At 40.2% G+C, this 26,254-nt stretch overlaps 1 protein-coding gene across 1 annotated transcript in view; it reads left to right on the top strand.

Moving 5' to 3' along the window:
* The window catches only part of SLC25A21 (solute carrier family 25 member 21), a 490,980-nt gene that overhangs the window by 419,689 nt on the left and 45,037 nt on the right, over nucleotides 1-26,254 (top strand). The window contains exons 4-6 of the mRNA XM_029952757.1: nucleotides 9,774-9,840; nucleotides 16,929-16,988; nucleotides 20,706-20,813. Coding sequence (XP_029808617.1) covers nucleotides 9,774-9,840; nucleotides 16,929-16,988; nucleotides 20,706-20,813 — 235 coding nt within the window. The remainder of the gene's footprint in view (nucleotides 1-9,773; nucleotides 9,841-16,928; nucleotides 16,989-20,705; nucleotides 20,814-26,254) is intronic.

Consider the following 26,254-nt stretch of genomic DNA (forward strand, 5'->3'; position numbering starts at 1 on the left):
CTAAACTAATTTTCTGTATCTTAGAAAATCAAAGTTGTAGTTTATTTTAGACTATCAACAAAGTTTAATTGTTGCGGTAAAATCATACTAAAAGTTCAGTTAGAAACGGGTGTTCGGGAAAACTTTAAAGGATTCCTCCATACAGCATATAATGAAAGTGGCATGGTTTGGGGTAACAAATATATCCAAGGACCACATGCAGAAACTTTATTCAATTAATTCTCTGTAATGAAAACTATTAACTATGTTGTTTGTGCCTGAAGACCTGATATGAGTTGAAGCAGGGAAAACTTTTGTTAGTTCTTCATTACAATGTTAGCTAAGACCTTTGTTATGTTGCGCTTCCTTGAAGTTCAGTTGCTGGTTTGAAAAGAAAAATCTGTGTCGCTTCGTCTTTTTAAGCTGTTTTTCCTCTCCTTTGAAGGACCCATAGTTGTCCCCCCTCTCCTTTGCTACATAAAAATGGCCCCAAGATGCATGTAATTTTGTGAACTTCAGATTGCAGATTCTATATAATTCAAATAACAGAGCCATGAAACTCCACTCTTTCATTTGGATTCCGTGAACCGCTGAGACTTGTGGAGTATAAATGATGTCAGAATAATGCCCTAAAGGTGTAGTGTCAGGGCCAGAATTCTGCCCTGGGTTACGCGACCCGTCAGGCAATGGAAGCCGTGCCCTCACAGCCCAGGGCTGAGCGCTGCCCTCATTGTTTTAATTACAGGGCTACAGCATGTGGGTAAGAAACTTGGATTTGACAACAGCAGAAGAAAGAGGATATTGTATGCCTTCAATCAGCTTTGTATTAGGAGATCCTTAAAGGGAAAATTATGTGAAAGAAAGAAGGAGGAAGAAAACAAACTAGCAGGATCCCCATTTCAATGTAATTTGGAGAAAATGACTGATTTGGGTTGGTCATGCTGCCAGAACAGATGACTCAAGGCTTCCAAACAAGAAATGGAAATCAGGAGGATGCCTGAAGCCTGAAAGAGGAACAAATTATGAAGATATGACTGACTGTAAGGCTTCAGAATCAACTGTACCAAAGATGAGCTTGGATCCTTGCCCAGAACAGAACTGAATGGTGATGTTCATTTAAGTTCTGACTGTTGAAACAAAATAAAATGTAGTAATTGTGCTCTCTTAGGTACACAGACGTGTTAATGCTTTCCAATTTCCCCAACTGGGGATCTGGTGTCACTTTCCCTGTCGTTCCTGTTTCATGCTCCGTCGGTGAGTAGTATTGCTGCTCTGGACACTCGGTGAATGCCAGGTTTTTGGCAAAGAACTGGGACCCAGGTGAGAGCACCCTTCTCACACTGCATGTGAGTGTGCTGCAGGTGGCTTTGAAAATGGCTTTAGAGCTTGGAAATCATTTCTGTAATTGGCCTGTTCAGGCTTCGGTGATGTGCACCTCGATCCTGGCATTCGGTGTTCTAGTTGTTGGATGTTGGTTATGAGTCTCAGCAATCTGGGCCCCAAAGCGCTTTGTCTCTGACAGCCGGGAAACGCCTCAGTTTCCATGGGCAGCAGATTTGTTCATCGATCTTTTCCTCTCTTCGGTGAGAAGACATTTTATTCTCGGTTTTTTTATACTCTTTTTCTCAGTAATCTATGAGTTGAGTTTTTCGATAGCCTTTCTGAAGGACAACAGGACTTAACTCCTTGTAAAGGTCAGTTTTGAAGCAGCTACATACTTCCCTTTCTCCTAGGAGGCTACAAAGAAGAAAAGAGTCCATGTTATTTTTCCTAACACCAAAATCCTGCTTACTAGCCTAACAACTTCGGAAATTTCCCAGGCTGCCTGTAGAAACAGTCCAATTGCACGGTACAAATGACTTCCAAACAAACATTTTCTACATACTAAATTAGAAAGAAAACAGCAAAACCAACCAGGGGGTGACTCAGAAGGAAAAAAGGAGGGACCAGACAGAATATGTGATTTTTCCACTCCTTTTCGGTTTCTTTACCTGAGTCAAATTTTGAGAGTGTTAAGCCCTGTCCTGTCTACCCACTATTTACCACAAAGTCTTCAGATTTCAGGCTGACTGAAAGCCAGTAACTGTTTTTCAGCGATCCAAATGCGCTAAAGATGTTGTCAGGTACAAGATGTTTAATTAAGGATCTGTCTAGTCTCTTTTGGGCATCTAAAGTTTGGACCTTAAACAATGTAACCTAAAATTAGACTCTTCTAATGAGAGACAGCAGAAAGGCATCTTCAAGGGTGTGACTTGCCACAAATGAACCACCAAGATGGGACACAAACTGGAACTCAAAGGAAATTCCACATCTCCTTGCTTCATGCAATCAGCATCTTTTCATTGATTGGTCTGCGACCTTGGAGCCACCCAATATGTTAAATAGCTTCGCACTTTAAAAATGGGGGTGGGAGAAATGAGGGGTAAAATTATTTTGTGGGGTTTGGCACAAATCTGCATTTCAAATAAGCTATGTATGAGCTGTGTCTTTGAGAGAACACGTGCAATTTAGTTTTGATCTTCATTTTATAGATGTACATAAGCAATACAAGGCCTGTTTTGATTATACAATGAAAAACAAATGTGATCCAATATTGTAGTACTCTGTGTCTACTTAGGTTTCTGAACAGCTCTCATTAGTATAGGAACCACCATTAATGGCTTTGGAGACCTAGAACCCCATCCTGATATTTGCTTACGAGTTTGCTTCATGTGTGGTATGGGGTTCTCTCATAGGTAATCATCGTAATAGGACAAGGTTTTGATGTCTAATAGGCTCCTGAAAGAATTTAAAACCATTTCCCAAAATGGCTCTCACAGCCTCCTTCAGAATGCTTTAACATTCAACAACCACCTTCACTATGATTATGACTTAAGAATTACATGTAAGATTTCTTTTCAAAAATGGGGGTGTCAAAGGGTGTTTGCTAGTGAAGATCAAAGGTACATTGTATGTGTTCTTCTCAAATGCTTTTACCTGTGGGTTAACAGAAGATGTAGTTAAAAGCAGTTCAGATAGTAAAGATTTGTTTTTAATTTCATCTAACCAGAAATCGAGAGGTGGATGGTCAGGATTGGTTAATTCAACAGTCCAGTAACGTTATTGAGGTCCAGGTCTTTTCCAGCTTTGTGCTGGCCTTCCTCAGTTGGTGGGCAATGATATCGCATTTGACTGCAGTACACAGGCATCTCATGCAGCTAGAACAACAACCAGGAGAGAGGAGGGACTTTTCTTTCCATGTGCCTCTTTTCCTTAGGCTGGAAATCCAAGACTTCCAGCATACATTTCCTCTCTTCCCACCACTGGTGTCATGGGTTAGGACTGGATCATATATTCATGCATGTGACAGGATTCACTGGCAAGGGAAGGGGACCACCATGATTAGCTTGAAGAATTCTGCTTCACCCCTGGACTACAGAAGGGTTTCTTACCTGAGTACAGAGGATGGTGAATACTTGCACCCCAAGGAACAAAGAGGGATATCTGTTGGTTGAACAACCACCAGTGTTCCTCACTGACTTTGGGGATAATAACAATTTTACTTTAATATATAGTATTAATATTTAAATGTTTTCTCATATTACTGAAGTAAGTATTATCTTTATCTTTCTCCCACACTGACGGAATCATCCTGGTATGCCTCTTAAGGACAGAAGTTATCCTGTGGGGGAAGAAACATTTGTCCTTGGGCCTACTTTTTTTTTTCTTGATCTGGTCCAACGAGCAGGTGCTTAATCGACAACTCAAAACCTTTTACAAGAAATGATCTTGGGCATCGCAGCCTAGCTCAATCGGTTATGCAGGTAGTGATTCACATTACTTTAAAACAGAACTGAATGGAAATGGGACTAGAAAACTTATTTTTCCTAAAATAAGACATTTTTACAACAGAAATAACTTTTCAAAAGTGTTTATAAAAACAAATTTATTTCAAGAAAAATTGCAATAGAGTGTAGCCCTGTGGTCAAGGACATGGACTGTGAGGCCAACAGAGCTTGATTGGAGTCACTTATTCTTTTTGGCATTGATGTGATAGCAGGCCTCCCCTGCAAAATGAAGGAAATAATCAATCATACCCCCTTCAAAGGATTGTTATGCAAGTTGAATGAGATTAATATGCCCATATGCCTACATACATTTATTCTTTTTTTTTAAATATTTTTAATGTTTTTAAAATTTATTTTTGAGAGACAGAAAGAGACAGCATGAGCTGGGGAGGGGCAGGGAGAGGGAGACACAGAATCTGAAACAAGTTCCAGGCTCTGAGCTAGCCACCAGCACAGAGCCTGACACGGGGCCTGAACCCACGAACTATGAGATCATGACCTGAGCCAAAGCTAGACGCTTAACCAACTGAGCCACCCAGGTGCCCTTTATACATTTATTCTTTTTTTAAAAAAATTTTTTAATGTTTTATTTATTTTTGATACAGAGAGAGACAGCGCATCAGAGGGGGAGGGGCAGAGAGAGAAGGAAGCATGGAACAGGAAGCAGGCTCCAGGCTCTGAGCCATCCGTCAGCACAGAGCCCGACGCGGGGCTCGAACCCATGAATGTGAGATCTGACCTGAGCCGAAATCGGAGGCTTAACCGACTGAGCCACCCAGGTGCCCCTACATTTATTCTTAGTAGAGTGGCTACTGCATAGTAAGCTTTCAACGAATTTTGACCATTTTTACTTGTATCAATATCAACAAAAGTCCATAAACATACAAGTCAACATTTTCCTACACAGGATAGTTAAAATCAAATTCACAGCTTTTGGAAGTAACAACTTTAAGAAACAAAATGTGAGGGCTGCTGTATAATTCATACTACATTGTTCTGGAGGTCTTACATTGGTTCTTGTGCCTATTGCAAAGAGTTCTCCAATTGGCTTGATGTTGGTCAAAACTTAAAACCAGAATAGTGGCTTTCCTGTCTTTTCAGGAAAAAGAACTGCTATTAATGCTACATATACATTAGAATCTCAGTTTCCTTCATCTAGGGAATAGACTGGATGTGTCAATCTGATTCTTGAGAAGTAAGCTGGATAAAACATTGTTGATATTGGTGGCACAAATCTCTTAACTTCCCTAGTTATTGTCTTGGTAAGTCACATGCTCTGTAGAGTGGAGCCAAAACTACACGAACACGGGAAAAAGTTGGCAGAGTGAACAGTACATGTGGGTATAAACATTAGTTCCTTGACAGAAAAAAAAAGAAGTATCTCCTTCATAAACCTTTTTGTTTCTTAGAATCTGTATTTCAGACTTTACCTTGGGTAAACTTCCAGTAATTATCTAATCAAGTAAAAAAGTAGCTCATCTTCTTGAGCCCTTGCCTACCACATTTTCTGTCTCGAATTTTGGGTGTGACTCTTCTGACTGGCCCAAGTGCCAATCTTCACTGACAAAAAGGCTCTTCATGTGAGAGGGCATGCATGGTAAGGAGGTGCTGTAGCAACCATTTTAGTTGTAGGGGTCCTGAAGCTTACGTTCTGGATCCAGGTACTCGGGTCATAAATAATAAATCAAACTCAAATTTATTTAGGTAAAAAAGAAATTTATTCTAAATGATACTGGGTACCTTAAAGAATGAAAATCAAAGTGAAATGCCAGTATTCAGTAAAGGCTGAGATGTAACAAAGCATAAGGAAATTCTAGGGGCACTTGGGTGGCTCAGTTGGTTGAGCATCAAACTCTTGATTTCAGCTCAGGTCATGATCTCAGGGTCATGAGATTGAACCTTACATCAGCCTCTGTGCTGACAGTGGAGCCTGCTTGGAATTCTCTCTCTCTCTCTCTCTGTGTGTGTGTGTCTTTCTCTCTCTCTCCCTGTCTCTCTTTCCCCACTCCCCTCTCCTCACCTCTGAAAAAGTAAAATAAAAAGAGTGTTTAAAGAAAAGAAAAAGAGCTGCTGGTGGCAGGATCATACTCACAGTACGAGATCTTCTCTTCTCCATCTTGCTTCTGTGCTTCCCTGAACAGTAGCTTCCTTCTTTCTTATCACTGCAGATTGACCTCCTCTAAATGACAGAAAACATGAGTACTATCGACATGCTAGCTTTGCATCTTAGAGTGTCAACTACACAGGGCAAGATTGACCTTTTAAGTTCTAATTCCCAAATCCTGAAGAACTCGGCTGGGTCTAGCTTGGATCAGATTAACTGGGGCAAAGAGATGGAACACCATTTGGATCCATTGGTGAGATGCCAATCAATGGCTGCCTACAAGCAGTGTCATACTGTACTAATGTGTTGCTTCCAGTGTTTTAAAAAGTTGGGTAGGGCAGTTCTCAACAGAAGAGGTGCTGGCCTGACTAACCCATAGATGTCCACTACTGCATGGATATACTGGGAAAACAATGCAAGGAAATTGGTCCAGCTTCCCATTTGCCAGCAAAAGATGGTCCTTAAGAATTTCCCATTGAAACTTTTCATTCACTGTTAGAAAGTTTAGGATGGTGGGATGGCTGGAGGTGGTGGGGGTGGTGGGGGACGATTACACATGAAAGGAACCGAGCAGAGAGAAGGGAAAGAGGGCACCTCAAGGAAGCATTGCCAACTTGAAGCAGAGGGCTCTGGACCTCCCAGCTCTTTTCAGATTAAATCCTTATGGTTCTCCCAGCTGCCTCTCTTCCCTCCTGCCTTACACCTCTTTTTAATATTTTCTCCCATCATTTTTAAAATGAAGACCTTCTGTGTTACTTATAAGATTTCTGTCCTCCTTCAGAGAAGCAATGCTCTACTTTAGGCAAAAGTTTGAAGTAAGGCAGGATTTTCTCTTCAGGAAAGCACTTTCCCATAGCCTCCTGTTATTTTTCTTAGAACCACAAAATCTGAGGGTTGGAGTGGACCCATCTTTAGGGCCAGCAAGTTCATCCGTTGCTTGGTATATCCCATCTCTGGCGTCCATGACAAGTGGCCATCCAGACTGCTTGACCACATACCATGCAAGAGAATTCATCATTTTTCAAGAGAGACCATTCTATCTCCAGATAATTGGGACTATTAGAGCTTGTATTAAGCTCCTCCTAGGCCAATAATTTGTCTTTTCTTGCTTCCACCTGTTGGTCCTTGTTCTACCACCCAGAAACAAACAGAAAAGTCAGATCTCTTTCCTGCATGCTCACCTTTTAAGAGATCATCATGTTCATCCTGTTTCTCCCCATGATCGTTCTCCAGGCTGAGCAACTGTTCTTCCTATAGCCACTCTCCATTGTATGGGTTCTCAAGTACCTCTGTTATTAACAGGAGCACTCAGTTCTGGAAGCATTTCTTACTTAAATATTCTTCTTAATTTCCCCCAAAACCAGGCATAATCTTCCAGACATGGAAAAATCAGCACAGAAAGAACATAACTAATAATACCTTTCATTCTAAATATAGAACTTGTGTTCAGGAAAACCACATTTATTTTCTGGGAAGATCAAACCTATTCTTAGTCACTCTCATGTTGAAAATTATGTGATAATTAATTTATAATGAAATTTAAATGATAAAGAGTGGTTAAATTTTTTAAGTGAATTTCAGGCATCAGTAGTTGAAATTGGAATGGAAAGGAGGTGGGAGTATGTTCAAATAGTTCTTCAAATCACATCTCTGCTTTACTTTCTATTCATAAATCTAACACTGTCCATTAAGTCAAAAATAGAGGTTAGACAGGTCACTTGGGTAGCTCAGTCACTTGAGCATCTGACTCTTGATTTAGGCCCAGGTCATGAGCTCATGGTTTTGGGTTTGAGCCCAGCTTTGGGCTCTGTGCTGGAGGCATAGACCCTGCTTAGGATTCTCTCTCTCTCTCTCTCTCTCTCTCTCTCTCTCTCTCTGTCCCTCCCCTGCTCATGCTCTCTCTCTCTTTCTCTGTAAAACAAATAAACATTTAAAACAAAAAACATAGGGTAAAGTAAGTCCATATCAGGGGATCATTTGATTTCTTTCTTCCTCTTTATGAAATCCATATGCTTAACAAACATTTGTGTCCCAGTTACATATACACACAGAGAGAAAGACTCTGGGTGTAAGCACACTAATGCACAGTCTGCCCTGAAGGAGCTATCAATTTAGAAGCTGTAAAACAAGCCCTTTGCTTTCCTAATTGAAGTATGTTTTGTAAGCCAGTGAATCAAGGAAGAGCAAGAGTTCACTACATTTGTTTGGGTGGCAAAGTGAATTAGGCTAAATAATTTCTTAACTCTCTTGTTCCAGAAGCGCAGCTAGAGGCAGAACCCAATGTAAGAAAGTTGGAGTGAGGGACACCTGGGTGGTTCAGTTGGTTAAGCGTCAAACTCTTGGTTTTCTGCTCAGGTCATGATCTCACGGTTTTGGGAGTTTGAGACAGAGCCTGCTTGGGATTCTCTCTCTCACCCTCTCTCTCTGCCCCTCCCCCACTTTCGCTATCTGTGTCTCTCAACATAAATAATCATTAAAAAAATAGAGAGAAAGTTGCAGTGAAGCTTGAGGGGTCGATCAGAGAAGCTCCAGCCCCACGTTAAATAGGCATCCTAAAATGCACACCCTGAGTCCTGCCTTTTTCTGTACTCGCATATGGGTTTGTCAAGAAGACTGATTATCAGGGCACCTGCGTGGCTCAGTTGGTTCAGCCTCAGGTCATGATTTCGTGGGTTTGAGCCCCACTTTGGCCTCTGTTCTGACAGCTCAGAACCTGGAGCCTGCTTCAGATTCTGTGTCTCCCTCTCTCTCTCTGTCGCCTCTGCCACTCATGCTCTTTCTCTCTCTCCCTCTCAAAAATGAATACGCATTAAAAAATATTTTTTAAAAAGAAAGAAAACTGATTATCTCAGAAAATAATGAGGCATATTCTATTTATGGATTTCAGGTTTAAAGTGAATACATGGCAGGGGTACCTAACTGGCTCATTTGGTAGGGCACCTGACTATGGGTCCTAGGGTCATGAGTTCAAGCTCCATGTTGGATATGAAGCCTACTTAAAAAGAAAACAGAAAACAGGGGGGAAATGAGTGTATGGCATGTATATTTTTTCCATACATATTTATTTCAAAATTTTGGATCTTAAAATCTAATATGAAATAAGTGGTGACATTTTATGAACCTTATAATAAGCATATGGCACTCGTTCTTGGTTTAATTTTTTTGTTTATGTTTCTAAAAACATGTGAATATATGACAAGTCCCTCAACATTAGCAACAACAGTCATCCCCAGGCACTGTTAAGGCCACATATCAGCAAGTTTGACATTTCTTCTGTCGGCAACATATGTCCCTGAACTCCTGTCTCCATCAAGGAAATTGAAGAATTATGACTAACTCGGGACAGGGCTGGGAGCCCAGGTTCCCTGGCTATAGAACTTGCTAGTCCCTTTGTGTTAGTAAAGCGAAAAATTAAGGGTTTAGGTCCCTTGGTAGCTCAGGAATTTCTAGTCTAGTGAGCTCAGGTCTCAGGTATTACTCTAAACTCGTTTGGTTAAAAGGGAGGAAATGCAAAACTGTAGACAGCTTGAAGCTACCTACCATACAACTGAGGAAAACAATTCCAGATTGCTTAGAGTGAGGAAGATCAAGTTCATCCTTAAGGTACAACTCATTGTTGTGTTTAGCAGTGTACCTAGGGGATTCCAGTCTCATTATCATTTATTCTTCTGAATTTCATAGTGCTAAAAAATTCAGAATTCATCATCTCTGCACTTTAGAATTAACACAACAGGGGACCTCGTGATTGGTGTGCTACATTGAATAATGAGGAATACTTTAAAATTAGTTGCTTCGTCCATAAACAAGGGCAGAATTACCTGTTCCCTGGTTCCTTTACATAAAATCTTTTATTTCTTCAATAGGCTGTTCGGTTTTTACAAGGGAATTCTGCCACCCATCTTGGCTGAAACACCAAAAAGAGCAGTGAAGGTAAGCACTGTATACATTTCCACCAAGTGAAAGTAGACTGCAGTAACACCTTCAGCCCTTAAGCATCCCATAAATGGGACATTTATGTGAACTCAGCATAAGACAGTAAAAATTTTAATGTGGAAATTATAGCATAGCTTTTATTATAATCAGGCGTGGTCACTCTCTCAAGTATTGGTTTGTGGATTTTTTTTCAGGTAAAGACACTCCCTTTTGATGAGGAAATTATACAAAAAGTACAGTGGTGAATTAAATTCATGTAATTGAACCACAGCAGCCACAAAATAGTTTGGACTTTTTCTCAAAGCAATTCATAATTTTTCCTTGGGAGCAATAATTATTAGAGAGAGAGGGAGAGGAGGGAAGAGCGGCAAAAACTCTTTTCCCTAAACCAGTTGCATTTTATGAACAGAGCAAACTAATACAGTGTATTTTTTGTATATGATTCTCGTATAACACATTTATTTGGCATGCTAACTTCATTTCCTCCCCACCTCCCAACCCCAGTCTCCTCTGTTAAAATTCTCTATTCTGGTTTTTACAAAATTATTACTTCCACTACACTGATTTCCATTCTTTAACCACTTAACTATGGAGGTTTATGTACTACTTACTGATCTGGTTGGGAACATGAGGTCCCTCTGGTTGAAAACATGGAGATCTGGTAGGACCCCAAGGAAGAAGGAACTAAAGCTGATCAGTCTTTGATATGTTCTCTTGGTCCTCGCCACAGTGACCCTGGCTGACGGTGCCCCCTTCCCCATGTCAGTGACATCACCAAATATGGCTTTGTCTTTCCATAGAAGGATAACATACACTTAGACTGAAAGACTTCCTTCCCAAATAATGACATAAAACTTTTTTCACATACATTATGCCATATGTATTCCCAATATTCCTGAAAGGCAAGAAGAGAGGACAACTTGTATACTTTTACCCAGTAACTTAAGAGGGTAAGTTAACATTAATGAGAAAATAACAAGACACCAAACTTTTACATTATGTCAAAATAGCAATTTAATAGGATTTCATTTGAATCTAGAATTCAGAAAACAAAGCTCTAAAACATACTTTCTCTATAAATTCATCCTCTCTGTTGCCATAGTTTTTGTGATCTTATTATTATTACTTCAGTACAAATTTCATTATAAGGATCTGAATCGCAGTAAAGAATCTGGAAGAAGTTCACCAAAGTACACAAGAGGGCTGACTTGAATTATGAAACGGCCTCACTTGATAAAAGATTGCCCAAGTAAACAAACAGAGTGGAGTTCCTTTTCAAACGGAAAGTCACTTTGTCTCCATGGAATAATATATTCATTTGTTCAGTGTTTTACATGTATAAATAAAGTAATTATACTTACATTTTTTCCTAGAATATTTTTCCTTAATACTGTATATTGGGGACAAATTTAATTTAAAACTGAAGAAGATTAAAGTTTATCAGTGTTGAACAGTCTTTTATGTAAGAAAAAAAAGTTGAGCTTTACAAAACTGAGTTAGTCTCTACTTAAAAAAAAGAAAAAAAAGCAGCGCTCCTTGCCAGAACAATGGTTAACAGATGAACTTTTGGGCAACTGGATATGGTATATGTGTCCCAGACATCTTGTTTCAAGTCAATTTTACCTTAAAATTATTGAGACATATGGTAAGTGCATTGGCTTTTTAAGTATAACTTGGAGCTAAGTGTATCTTTGCCAGATGGATAGCACTAGTTTCTCACTACGACTCATGAAAACGTTTGTTTTATAGATATTTATCTTAGAATTTGTGAGGAAAGTGATCATCTGATTGTAACAATTTCATACATCATAAACTGCTTCATTGTAGATATCAAAGTTCAGATCAGAAAAAATATTCAGAGACCATATATGTGTATATCTATAAATATAGCCACACACATGCAGACATACATACATCGTATATGTACACATGACCTATGGATATCTATGTGTATTCTTTGGTGCTGACCCTTCAATTACAATCATTATTATAATCAGAAATAATGTTAAATTTTCTCTATTTTTTGAAATGAGATTCATCATTAAAATAAGAAGACTCATCGATGCTAAATAAATCAAACTTCCCCTTTCACAATTAAAACAGAATTAGTATTGCAGTTAGCAAAAGAAGACAAAGACCTCGGAAAGATAACAACTGGTCCCTCGGACTTGGGAAGCACCACATTCCAAGTTCCAGAGTCTGGTCTTGAGATTCACAAGTCTAGAAACACTAGTTGCCTATCACTAACCGGACTCATGAAAGAATATAAATTGTGAAGGCTGTTCACCACTATCCCTACACCTGCCGTGGTGTCTACACATACTAGATACTCAATCAATGTTAGATGCACAAATGAAACATACAGAGAGAGACAAAAAGAAAGTGTATTGATTTATAACAGGAGACATTCCTGCCCCATTCCTCCAAATTCCCATGTCTACTATTCAGTTTCTGGAAGACCAAGACTTCCATTTCCAGCCAAGACAGAGTAACAGAGACCAGATTTTACTCTCCTGCCTGAAACAGCAACAATAAAAATGAACAAAATATATGAAACCACAATGTTCACGACACTGGACATCAGACAAGGAGGAACAGAGATGGGAAACAAATGAGATGAGCTCTGTGGTTTGCCCCAACTTACCTCCTTGAGAGGTGTGCCAGACCTAGGTCCCGTTGGGGAGATGTAAGGAGAGCCCGGTGCTGACAGGCTGGAGAGGCCAAAAAAGCTAGAGCTCACAGGACAGAGTACCAGAAAAAGAGAGAGCTACAGAGAGAGAGAGCGTTCCTAAGATCTGCAGAGGGACCTCACAGATATTCAGGTGAGGACCGATGAGTATATTTGTGTAAGGAAACTAGCAAGGCTTGGGAAAGAGCTGTACAGAGCATTAGGGGGAACAGTGCTTGCTGAGCACATGGGGCCAGGAATAGTACCTGTTCCCACCAGCCAAACTGAAGGGCCTACAAATGCACAGGACATTAAAAGGAGTACTCACTCAGAAGGGGTTTGCGTCGGTAGTGGGGAATAATTAGCCCTACTCTGAGCACTGCTTAGGTAGTTAAAAGCAAGATCCAAATGGATCAGACTGTTTCCATGGGACTGAACTGCATCCCGAACAGAATACCTGGGAGGTCAGGTTAGTCATCAGACTGCTTAGTGAGCATGAGTGAAGGCACAGGGAAAAGTGCTGAGGGCTCTGTCACCCAGGCCAACAGTACCGACCTCCCTTACCAAACCACAACCTGACACTTGTCCCAAGACTGTGTGGTTCATGCTCCAGGCGCACCCTCTCCCTAGGTGAGACTACCAACTTCTAGATTCCGGTACATAGGTTATATATGACAGAATTCATTTGGATTCCAGATTTTATATTCAGGATTCCCTAAAATTTGATTGAATATGAATGTTTTCAAAACACATCAGTGTGACTTTGGGGAGGTAGCTTTATTATATGTTGACCCTCCTAATTGTATCCTTAGAGAGTAACCTCATATGTCACATAATAGGGTACTTTTATCACATCTGTGCATTGATCAATGTTGTGGATGAGAAATTACTGAGAAATATCATGAAAGCCATAAAGAAATAGTGTTGTATAGAGAGGAATTAAAATCGCAGCTAATCTCCTAGTTCCTAAGAATATAGTCTGGTATAATATCTTCTAAGCTTTGAACATGGGAGACATTCAGTATATATTTGTTGAATGAACGAATGAATATTTTTTAGTAAACATTGGTTTCAGACTATAATAATGATACTTTACTATTACTGAGTTTTACTATTAGTGAAACTTCGTTTTAGAAGATTTTAGTTTTCCCTTCCTTAAGATACTGTCTTATTTATTTGAAGCACCATCTGCTTATTAGAATATATGATAATATATTGTTCAATATTTTTGAATCAGTATATTAACAAGTCATCAGTATGATCTATGGGGCTTCTTTATTTCTGGAACCTGAATCATTTCATCCTAGCCATTCACTGAAAGCTTCCAGGAAAGTCTGATGAGCATCAATTAGCTAGTTAGTACAAGTTTACTTTTTTAACAGTTTTTGAGAGATGGGGAAATAAAGAGCCTAAAATTGCCCTAACACACAGACTTGGGATTCCCTGTGAGAACTGCTACAGTGACAGGCCAAGTCCATGTCCCCGGACTTCTCCCTTGAGATCCCAATATGGTCCTTAATCCTTTGTAACTACGGAAAATCAGAAAGAAAGACAAAAATCAATACCATATCCTCACAATGGAAGAGAATGAGGTAGTGAGGCCTTTTGTGAGGTCCATCTATCCCAAAACTTCCCTAAACCCCGTGTTCAGTGTTTCCAAATGTAGGTCATGACCCATGAGTCATAAAATCAATTTAGTGGGTCAGTAGATGTAATGGGTCATGACCAGAATTATTTTCAGGAAACAGACTAGAAACATAGTACATTACACACAGTGAAGAGGTAAATGTTGTTTTATAGCAATGTTTTGTTTCAGTTATAAATACAAGTGTATACTGCATTCGTGTGTGTGTGTGTCTGTCTGTGTGTGTGTGTGTTACATAAATACTTTTTACATAGATTGTGGTCAAAAAGGTTTGAGATCTTCTACCTTGAGGGACTGTGGGCTTCTAGGGTCAGGAAAGGCAAGAAGCCCTCAACAGCAAGAAAACTCTAGGGCAGAGAATCCCAAAGTATTAACAATCATGGCCTCGCAATGAGTACGCATGTATCATGGTTGAGGGCATACACAGGCTTTGCAGTTATGGGGGGAATGTCAGTCCTTCCACTCACCCACTGCAGGACATGCATCTCAAAACGAGAATCATAGTTGTACCAAACCCTGTTTGTTGCCTGATGGGGTTGTATGGATTCGACGCAGTAGCACATGCAAAGGCCTTAGCATGTTTTCTGGACCACAGCAGGCTATCATGGGTGATACAAATCACTAAGGATACTAAGAATCTGTGGCTCCTTTATTAGCCAAAGTGAAGAAAGAGAATTAAAACTAGGATATTCTGAAAGCCCTCTCCATGTCAGGCATGTCATAAAATCTTACTTAAATTGTTATTTTATTTTTTTAATTTTATTTATTTATTTTAGAGAAATAGAGAGAGGGAGAGAGAACAGGTGAGGAGGGGCTGACAGTAGGAGAAACAAAATCCTAAGCAGACTCTGCGCCATGAGCACAGAGCCCAGTGCAGGGCTTGAACTCATAAACCGTGAGATCATGACCTGAGCAGAGATCAAGAGTTGGATGCTTAATTGACTATGCCACCCAGGCGCCCCTTAAATTCTATTATTTAAGGAATACTCTAGAAGGTAAGTTTTGTGTTCTTGAGGGCTAGAAAGGTCAGGTGACTTACCCATGCTTTTGCAGCCAAGTAGCATAGGCAGGATTCAGTCCCAGGACTGTTCCCATCAAACCCCAGCAAGGTGATTGTCAAAGAATAGTGATGATAATGACTGTTGGAAAAACGAAGGAAAAAAACTTATCAGTAAAGCCTAAGGGGTGCCTGGGTGGCTCAGTCTGTTAAGCATCTGACTTCAACGCAGGTCATGATCTCATGTTCTCAAGTTTGAGCCCCTTGTCAGGCACTGATAGCTCAGAGCCTAGAGCCTACTTCGGATTCTGTGTCTCACTCTCTCTCTGACCCTCCCCCACTCACTCTGTCTCTCTCTCAAAATAAAATAAAGACATAAAAAATTAAAATAAATAAAGCCTAAGACAATAGCTTTTCCTTCCATGGTTAATGATTTCATCAAAACAAGTGGTGGCCGCTGGTGCTGTTTTTTTTGGTTTTTTTTTTTTTAACACCAGGATAGTTTCAGATTGTTGCCATCCACTAGAATGTTAGACTAAGAAGACAGGGGCTTCTCTTTATTTATTGCTGCAGGAGGCATCCAGAAAATATTTGTTGAATGAGTAAGTGAATTAATCCCCAATCTAGAAAAGTCTATATCCACAGTTGAGCTATAGAAGCATGGCACAAAAGTCATTCCTGGGTCTTTAAAAGGATCAAAATCTATCCGGTGATATAATGATTAGGGGGCTGCCCAACCATTCATGGAGCCATGTCTACATGGAACTACCTCCTTCTAACAGCAGAGTATTATTTAACCCCCAATTCTACTCCTCCCCCCTTTTATTGAATTATAAAGTATAGAGTAGAAGACACTTGAGACCATGCCATTTCTGGGGTCTTAAAAATAAGACCCTAAGAGGACCTAAGATTGTGCCTTATCAGTGACATAGGGAGCTACCTAACAGAGCACCCGGGAGCAAAACATGATCAAGCAGAGGCATTGCCCAAAATGCAGAGTATAGAAAGAGAGGAGAGAAATGTATTGGGGGCGCCTTATATGAAGTCTGATCAGATTTGCCTCCATAGAAATTCATTTGCTGAGAAAATTCTATTATGGAACATTCTAAAATTCTAATGAAGGAACATACAAAATCTCCATCATCATCAAATGTTAAAGGAAGGAATGGCAGCTCTCTTTCTTCATCCACGTTGAAGACCGTCTTGTTTTAAGTCAGGATGGACAAGATGACCTCACTGGGTCTTCCTCTGTTTTACCAGGCCGTCTTCGTCATCAGTGAGTGTTTAGAGATTCCATGAACCAGTGGAGATGCACAGCAATATAAATGCAAGTTAAGGATGAGAAGTGGATGTCTTTTACAAGTGGGCTAGAAAAATGGGCATTCGCTGGGAAAGCGGTTCAGAGAGAAAGCATCAGAGACCAGAGATTGCAGGTCTCTATGCCTATAATTTTGAATCACTGCCATAAAAAAGAAGTCTGTTGATGTTTGGGGAAACTGAAAATGGTCATGGTAAATGGAAGCTGTGTGGCTCATTTACTGCTATAAAGGATTCCATCAGCTCTTCTGTAGGTTATTAGAGTTGCATTTGAAAATGTGAATGTTAAAGGAAGATTCAATAGCAACTACCCGAGACCAGATTAAAAACTGTGCTCGATGGTTTATCATTTTTTAAAATGCTGGTTAATTTAATGATTTACTAAAGAAATTTGAGTCAATTAAAGGGTTTCTTGCAGGAAATTGTTATAAATCTGTGGGTTTGGTTTTATTTCACAGTTTTTCACCTTCGAGCAGTACAAGAAATTGCTAGGATATGTGTCGCTGTCACCAGCATTGGTAAGTGAGAGTATTTATTATACTTAAGTGTGTGAGTTATTTCATAAAGCAAAATCTGGAAACAAAAACCCTTTTGATTCCCCAAACCCAACCACTAAAATATGAATTCAAGTTATTCAATGTTCAGCTACTTGTTGAAAGCCATCTTCCTAATAACTCACAATTCGGCTATTTTATAGCTCCCAGTGATGAATTTATGATAAAAATGATATGTGTGGAAGGATTCATATGAGATATGGTCAAGAATATAAAATAAAGAGTACATTTGTCAAAGATTCTGTTAAAGCCAAAACATGCATATGTTTACATACATACTGAACATATCTATTTATGCAAAAGTAAGTATGCCTGAAACATTTCCTAACAGGTCACTTTTCCAACTTTTGCTCAAGCTGTAGTAAATATAGGACTTCAAGTCACCCTGTCATCAGATGCAGAAGGGCCTTTTGTAGTTGAGAATAGAGATGTTACAATGACACATCTCAGTTGGGGCACCTGGATGGCTCAGTCGGTTAAGCTCCCAATTCTTGGTTTCAACTCAGGTCATGATCTCGTGGTTCATGGGATCAAGCCTTGAGTTGGGCTCTGTGCTGACAGCATGGAGCCTGCTTGGGATTCTCTCTCTGCCCAACCGTTAGCCCCCCATCCCCCAATGCATGTCCTCTCTCTCTCTCTCAAAAAAAAAAGTAAATAAAACTTTAAGAAAAAAAACAGTGACACACCTCAGCTATTACAGGAAAATCATTTGGTGATTTGAACATTTCTTGATGCCACTCTTCTCCTTCTTGGTGACTGTGCTGCTTTTCACAGGACAGATTATATTGCCCGAATGGGTTTTACAAGTATATGTGCAACAAGAGCCCACGAGAGAGAAAATGCACTATTTTTTCTCCCTCCAAAGCTGGAAAACAAAGCAAAACAAAATATGCATTGCCCTCCAGTTGACAGTGTACCTTCCAGCCCTGGAAAATTCCCCCAGTTTACCTGCTGAAACGTACCTCAAAACTCAACCAGAGAGGCAGTGTTCTGAGCTTCAGCTTTTCGGATACTTAACTTGTAAAGGTTCACTTCAGAATATTCACTCCGCCAAATAGATTGTCCAAGAAGAAGTATCTGTTATTTTTAAAACCATACATGCCTCTTTTCTAGGAAGGATCCTGTGAGGAAACTTCGTGTCCAGCCTCCTGCCTAGACAAGGTGGCTGTGAGGTAGCCTCAAATGGAAGAAGTGGAAGAATGAGTCCTAATATTAGCTAAGATTTTTTTAATGCCTTAGTGTCTTCTCTTAATGTCACTCTGAACTTTGAAACCATCTTGGTAAAGAGAAGATTTAAAACTTCCTAGCAAAAGACAATAAAATATGGTCTCCAGAGGGCCAGCTGGCTGTGCCTGTGTCGAGCGTTGGTACCATGTGAGGGAGTTCTCTCAACTCTTGAGAATTAAAACAGAAAAGCATTTGGCCACTCAAGCTACTATCACTTAATGCATGCAAACTGTAGGCAATTTTTCTCTTTCCTTGAACTCATTTATTCCAGCTTCTTTTTGATACAGCTAGACACTTAAACAGCCCTTAAATGTCCCCTGGTTCTCTCACATGAAAAGCCTAGGGGGCTGGGAACCCAGGTATCACCGCTGGTCTCTGAAACAATCTAAGTAACATGATCTGCTGATAGCCGATCAATTCATTTGACAAGGGACTGCTGAACACTAGTCCTGAAAGCAAACATAGCTGAGTTTTATAGAAGAACAAAAAAGCGAATTACTTGGAAGGTTGCATATAGTAATAAAAACCTGAACATCTGGATTTTAGCTTTCTTAGAAGAGTTTAGGACTAGTATTTGTCTGTCTCTCTCTCTCTCTCTCTCTCTCTCTCTCACACACACACACACACACACACACGTTTTGGCTTCCATGATGAAAGCCTGAGATAAACAAATAAAATATTTGGTCTATTACCCTATACAAATATGTTTAAAATCATAATGAAGGGGCATGAAAGGAAAACATCATATAATTCCCTCTCTCCTTGAATCTGTGTACTCTCCCATTCTTTTTCTGCATTTTTATGTGCAACAGGAACAATGGCTTTTGTCTAGCACTTTGCAAAGGACTGCACACATTGTTTTGATCTTCATAATTCCCTTATGAGGTAGGGAGATTAGATATCATTGTCCCCATTCTGCAAATGAGAAAACCGTGGCTTACGAAAGGTTCAGTGATTTTAACACAGTGCTGCAGCTCACACATATGATGTCTCTGTGTGAGTTGTGAAAAGGTGCCCTTTCTCCTGAGGGATGTCTCTCCAGAGCTCCAACTTGTCAGGTGGGGTGTAGGCTGGATGCAGACACACACACACACACACACACACACACACCTTTTTCTGCACGTGGCAGCTCTGGTCATACAGCCAATCAGTGGCAGGACCAGGACCTAAATCCAGACTTCCTGGCTCTAGATCGTCCCTTGTTCTATCTTTCCTTTTCTTCTAAGGTTATGGAGTATCCCTGTGTCTTTTCTCTTTTGGTCCCTTATTTGAAGAAATTAGAAACTCCTGGTAAGAGTTATCTATTCTTTGTTCTTCGTTGGCTCTTTTCTTCTTTTGGTTGTATATACTTTTATTGCCTCTTCTGGAATTAGAGCTTCAGCACTAAAGGATTTCTTTTCAGCGTCTGTTTTAAAGATTTGAGGCTTTATTTCATTTTGTTTTCTTGTGTGTGTGTTAATTGTTCTGTTTTTTTTCTTCTTAATGTTTTATTTTTGAGAGAGACAGCACAAGTGGGGTAGGGGCAGACAGAGAGGGAGACACAGAATCTAAAACAGGCTTCAGGTTCTGAGCCGTCAGCACAGATCCCGATCCAGGGCTCGAATTCATGAGCCATGAGATCATGACTGGAGCCACCTAGGTGCCCCTGTTCTGGTTATTTTTGATACAGATGTTCTGGAAAATCCTTAAGCATTCTACTTTGAAGAAAATTCTAGAAAGGTTTTTTTTTTTTGGAGAAATTCTTAATTGAGAGCAAGTAAGAACCTGACTTCATCCTTCGATAGATGTTCTAGATTTTAGATGAGCCTTCAGAACAACCTAGCCATTTCTGATCTCGGTTTTTATTCCTCAGCTTCTATGGCTAGAAGAATAGGGCAGTTGTCAGGAGTTTTTTAAATAGGGAAAGGGTGAATAAAAATAATTTTTTGTTTGCTAATTATCTAGACTAGTGACTCTAACAACAGGGCTATATATTTAAATGTTTTCAGCTGTACTGTTTGGTCACCTGAAACTTAGCTTTTTATAAACATTTTATTTTTGGTTCTGCTCCTTGAATTTTTTTAGATGCTCAATAACGATTTAAGTTAGCTGTTTTAAAAATGAAGCGCTCCTTTTCAGGCCAAACTCTCTTTTAATTGTTACATGTCCAGATGCTTTAGTATCCACCTTAAATCACTAAAACAACCTTTCTTTTCATTAAAGGAAAAAGTCGTTGTTGATGGGGCTTTGACATTTTATTTTGAATTGTTAGGATGTGGTTTGTGGCTTCTGTAATTTCTTCTTCATGAATTGTCAGCATCTAATCAAGAACTAAGGCTGTTTAGTAATAGTATATGGCGCATGTATGTAAGTCTCTCCGTTCTCAACATAACATTCAGCTGCAGAGGGGAACGGGTAGGGCGGTTAGCCCGGTACACATGACTTGTTTTAAAATACTGATTTAATTTTTTCTAGACATTTGCCATTGCTGGATTAGGATCTGGACTAACAGAAGCCATCGTGGTTAACCCTTTTGAGGTAGTAAAAGTTGGCTTGCAAGCAAATCGGAACAGATTTACAGAGGTAATCATTTAATGTCTTCCTATCGGTGAGGGAACATAAAAAAATTTATTTTATATATATATGTGTGTGTGTGTGTGTGTATATATAATTATGGGCCCATCTCTTATTCACTTATTAAAGCTGTAGCAAATTTTTGTTAAGGAAATAGCATAAGAAAAGTCAAATTTCTTCCACAAGGAAAGTGTTAATAAAAATATACTAAAGTCTGACGGGCAAACACATGTTTACCTGTTTTTATTTTAGATTTGTAATATAATCTGTAGTGACTTATTTGGAAATGTTCTCCCTACTTTTGGCAAAACTCCTATTTCACATTATATTGGAAAAGATTGAAGCAAGCATCACAGAGGTGAGAATATTGTGCCTTTTAAAAAAAATTATGAAGTCATTTTTTAAAATTACCTCACTCCTTTCTCCACTCCACCCACTGCCCTCCCCCAAAGATCCTGATAATCTGTCAAACTTGTCTTTTGGTTTAATCTGAATGAGCAAGTTACTAAACTTGTAGACGTCATCCCTTGGACAATGATGGGTCCTGACATTTAATCACTGGTACATGATGTTCCATGAAGACAGCTTCCCTTGGTGTATGCTGCCTTAACTTCCTCCCAGTTGCCTAATAATTCCCTTAAAACCCCGAGTCCAACTGTTCTTGTTTTATTCTTTTGGGTGCCAGGCACAAGGTAGGGAGAAAAGGAGATTGGCATTCCAGATCCTTCCTTAGCATTTTAATTTAATCCCACAACTGGGTAGCATGTGGTGTAAATTGTCTTGGAGTATCTGCCGACCTGAAGTTCTCTGTAAAATAGTTTCCCTGCCTACTACCTAAGCAGCTGCTCATGGGTGGAGACCCCCCTCCCCCCCACCCTGCTTCCTGCCTGCTGATGCGGCCTGAGAGCTCCCTGGCAGCTTCTTCAGCAGGGGTGTGGGAAAGGAGAAGGGGGCCCGGCTTACCTGCAACTTCCAAGACCCCAGGGGGACAGGATTGGGCTCCTGCAGCAGATGCTCTCCACTGAGATGAAGTCAGTCTTAAGTAGGTGAATTTTTTTTAAGTTTCAAAAAGTTGCCTTAATTACCATGATATACAGAGCACTTTGGAAAAGATTGAAAATCATTGTATTGCCCTGGTCTTTGTTTCTGTTTTGTTTTCTATTTCCTTGAATGAAGGGAAAAGGTGGTGAGGAATAGGAAGAAAAGAGAAGAAACGCTTTTCCAATGTCCTACCGAAATGGAGCAGCCCCCATGAAATCTGTTCAAGGAAATTTTGATTTGTTAGACCAGGAGAATTACCAACTACAAGAAAATTTTGGAGCTCTTCCTCCTAGATGGCCTCATTTTAGTCATGGGGAAGCTTGTCAGGGCAACAGGAGGGGGGCAAAGGAAAACAGGTATTCAACGGCGGACCTTTAATAAGGCAGCACGTAACCAGAGGGACACAGAGCACCCAGGAGCACTCATGGGAATGAACATGAGTTATCGCCGCACCTCTGCTCATGCCTAATGTTCTTTCTCTCTCCTCTGCCCTCAAGGAGGTTCTACACTGAGGCCAAGTAATAATTGCCAAGGTGTTGCATGTGCTAAGGCCTTGCTCAAACATGGTAAACATGCTTCCAGCCTGACACAAGAGTGCTGCATGTGTACGTGTTCCCAGTTCACTCACAAGAGTGCGGTGTGTGCCAATGGTTTATGTCTATGCAGGCAGGCATTTTTAAGTGGGGGGAAAACAGGAACCTGTTTGGGGTCGTTTCCTTTGTAGAATCCTCTGAACTAGATATTTGCTTAGACCAAACAAAAATGTTAGGTACACTGTAACCTTCAACTAGTCAGAGGTGGTCACACATGTCAGCATTTATTTTCCACAACTATCAGGATTCAGTAGCACTTTATAGACAATATTGATCAAATGGAAAAGTAGTTAGTAGTACATAGTCACCCAACGTAAAGTAATGGGACTATACTTTCTGGGGAAAAAATCTGAGAGGAAGAGATGACAAGATAAGAATTACAAATTTGGATCTAGTTATTTAAAAAATAACTGCCAGTCATTTTTGGCAAATGTAGCTATTTCCTGTGTCTTTTGTTTGGGACCCACTAGCTCCAAAGCCTTCCTCCATTTACTTAGCACTTTCTTTTATCCAAAAAGGAGATTCCCTTTTGTTAATCTGTGCCTGGGTTGACTTAATCCAGTTAATTGGGTGTGCCCACGTCAGCATTTGTATGGTCAAGAATAATTATTGCTTTCTTCACTCTGAGGCTTTGTTGGTGGTCAAGAAGTGTGTATGTTGGAGGTGGTGGGTAGGGTGGGGAAGAGAAAGGGAGGGAAAAAGGAATTAATTTAATGCTCAATGCATTTAAAGATTATGCTCTTTTAAGAAAAGCAATTTTAGTCCGAGTATAAAAGTAATGCATACGAAAACTATAGATTTCTATATGTAAGTATGTAAACATACTCAAAGTTATCTAGACTCCAGAGCAGTTCTGGCCAATAGAAATATAATGTAAGCCACGTTTTCTAGTACCTATATTTAAAAAGCCCCCCAAAAAAAGCATGAAATTAATTTAATATTGTACGTTATTTATTTTGATTTATTTAGCCCAGTTACATCCAAAATATTGTCAAGATGTGATCATCATAAAAATTATATGAGATATTTTACACTCTTTCATATTTGATCTTTAAATCTCATGTGCATTTAATGCTTACAAGTACATTTCACTTTGAACTAGGACTTTTCAAGTTTCAATAGCCACATATGGGTAAATGATTTCTTTATAAGATGGTGCAGGTTTGTCAAGCAAAGGAATTCATACAAACATAAATTATGATTACCTCTAGAAAGGAGGTCTAGAATAGGGGACTGGAAGGTGACAGTTTAAGGGAAGAGCTTTGTGTAGCTGAATGTTTAATGTGTTCAGCATTACCTGTGAATATTTAGTTTAAAAGTAACACTTTCATTGTAGAAAATTAGAAAATACAGAACAGTATAAAGAAAAGTATGTAGGGGCACCTAAGTGGCTCAGTCGGTTGAGCATCTGACTTCGGCTCAGGTCATGATCTCACAGTTTGTGGGTTTGAGCCCCGCCTTGGGGTCTGTGCTGACAGCTCAGAGCCTGGAGCCTGTTTCTGATTCTGTGTGTGTCTCTCTCTCTGCCCCTCCCCTGCTTATGATCTGTCTCTCAAAAATAAATAAATGTTTAAAAAAGTTTTAAAAAAAGAGAGAAAAGTATGTAATCCAAAAGAAGATAGTTCTGCCAGGACCAAGCCTCTCTTTAGGGAAAAGGTTCCCAGCTGATTTCGGTAGGAATGATTTGCTGGCCCATCTTAAAGCTCAATATTGCATAATTCAGTTTCTATTACTTCATTTACAGTAGCAGAAATCCTTATTTTCCCCTGCTGTATAATTTCTTTAAAAATTTTAAACCTTACATGCAGACTATTGAAAAACATATATAAACAGAACTGTCTAGAACAGGATGGCAATTGGTGAGCTGGCAAAGCAGGCCCAGGGTTTGAGAGAGATGCACCCATCATGCTTCTTACCATTTGCTAATGTTGTGTCCTTGAGAAAAGCGACATGCCATTCCTTGAATGGCAAAGTGATGGCCATCAGTCCAACCATGTTACAGCAAGGCATCTCTGTGAAGCGGCTAGAGGCACAGGCGCTGGAGGACCATGTCTGTTACTATGTTACAAATTCATGTTTCCCACTCTGACTGTAGCCCAGCTTCCTGTTTCGTTAGGGAAGAATAATAGTAACAGCCACATTAAATGGCATAATCAGGGCTGAGATGTGTATGCAAAGCTGCCGATACAGTACAGTGGTGATTAAAGTGTTAGTGTTGTTACATGTTTTTATGAGAATTTAAATGGGATAATATATGCACAGATCTGAACACAGAACGTGGCGCATGGTAGGCAGCCGACCAGTAACATTTCAAGATGCAAGTTGATCTTATAAATGCTCTAGTTTACATAAAGACATTTATCTTAAGCTAGTACCCCAATTAATACTGAGCAGTCACAGATGACTCCAGTTGTGGGCGTGTAAACAGCTTACTGAGCAGAGCGTTCGTTTTCTCCCTCAGCCCGTGTTAGGCTATTCTCAGCTGCCAATGTGAATTCTTCATCAAGGCTTCCAGGCTGCAGCAGCCTAGTTACAGTGCCTTCGACAAGGACTTCAAACGCAGGTGCAGGTCTGCTATCATAAACAGCAGGAGCTGGCTACCAGGTTGCTGTAAATAACTAGCAGATAGCAGAAGTTAGAGACTGACACTAAAAACATTCGAATGCACTTTGGAAAGAATTCCACCACGATCAAGATATTCTTCCTCTGGAAAAGTTGTACAAAATTTTTGATCAAGCCTTCCTGATGACTTCACGTGGAGGTAAACACGTGAGTTGCAAACTAAGCTCATTTTTGGCCAATTCAGGTAATTATAACTACCAGGTGTGGTAGATCGCTAACTGGAGGGGCTGCAGGCAGAATCGCCAGATGGCTTGCCTGCACCTTTAAGAAGAGCAGAGCGGTCTCCCCAGAGGCTTATTTTGCAGCTAGATTAACACTCGTTGTCCCCCCCGCCCCCGGTAGTGTCAGTCTCTGAGGCCACCTGCCTACTGTTCCGCCATGCTACCCTCATGTCTTAGATATGAACCACTACGGATTCCTACACAGTATTTTGTGGATTTTCCTATTTCATCAGCCGGAGGAGGTGAGTCAACATGGCCCCTTAAAGATGAAAGCTTCCTGAGAAGTTGTTGCAGCTAGGAGAGGTTCCTTCAGTGGAAGACAGCCTAGGGCAATGGTAGTCAACCTTAATCTTAATATTATAATCCATGTCTTGTAGGCAGGGACAGGGTGGTAAACATGGAGCACTGCTGTGGTCTCAGGATACACAGAGCAAGGTCTAGAAGGAAGCGGTGGGAAGTAGGCAGATATTTCCACTGGTCCTGTGGGGAGGGCAGAGCTGGTAGACGGCCAGCATGGGAGCCCCTCTGGCTGGGGTCCAGAGGCAGTACTGGCTGAGAGCAGAGGCTGTGTCTGTAAGGTTCTTGGAGCCCCAAGGGCAGTTCCCGTGAGAATTGCCCGGAATGGCAGGTGATTTGCTGGCTCCAGCTGCCTGGGTCTCCCTTCTGTGATCTAGGCTTGATTCTCTAGCCAGTCAAAAGTATGTTACCCATAAATGTGCCTTCCCACTCAGTTTAGCCATAAACTATTCTAAAAATACAAAGAAACTGTCGTTCATTTGGTTCCTGATGCTTCCCTCCTATCCTTCCAGCTTCTTTGTAAAGTATTTCAATAGGTGCACTTGTCTTGCCTCCACTTTTTAAATGACCACTGTATCAGTCAAAGACTCTAATCCCTGCCACACTTCTTCCAATTCCAATACCAGAATCTTGGCCAGCATCTTAAAATTCACAGTGAATAAAGAAAACCGGTCTC

The sequence above is a fragment of the Suricata suricatta genome, chromosome 9, assembly GCF_006229205.1.
Source record: "Suricata suricatta isolate VVHF042 chromosome 9, meerkat_22Aug2017_6uvM2_HiC, whole genome shotgun sequence".
Taxonomy (NCBI): Eukaryota; Metazoa; Chordata; class Mammalia; order Carnivora; family Herpestidae; genus Suricata; species Suricata suricatta.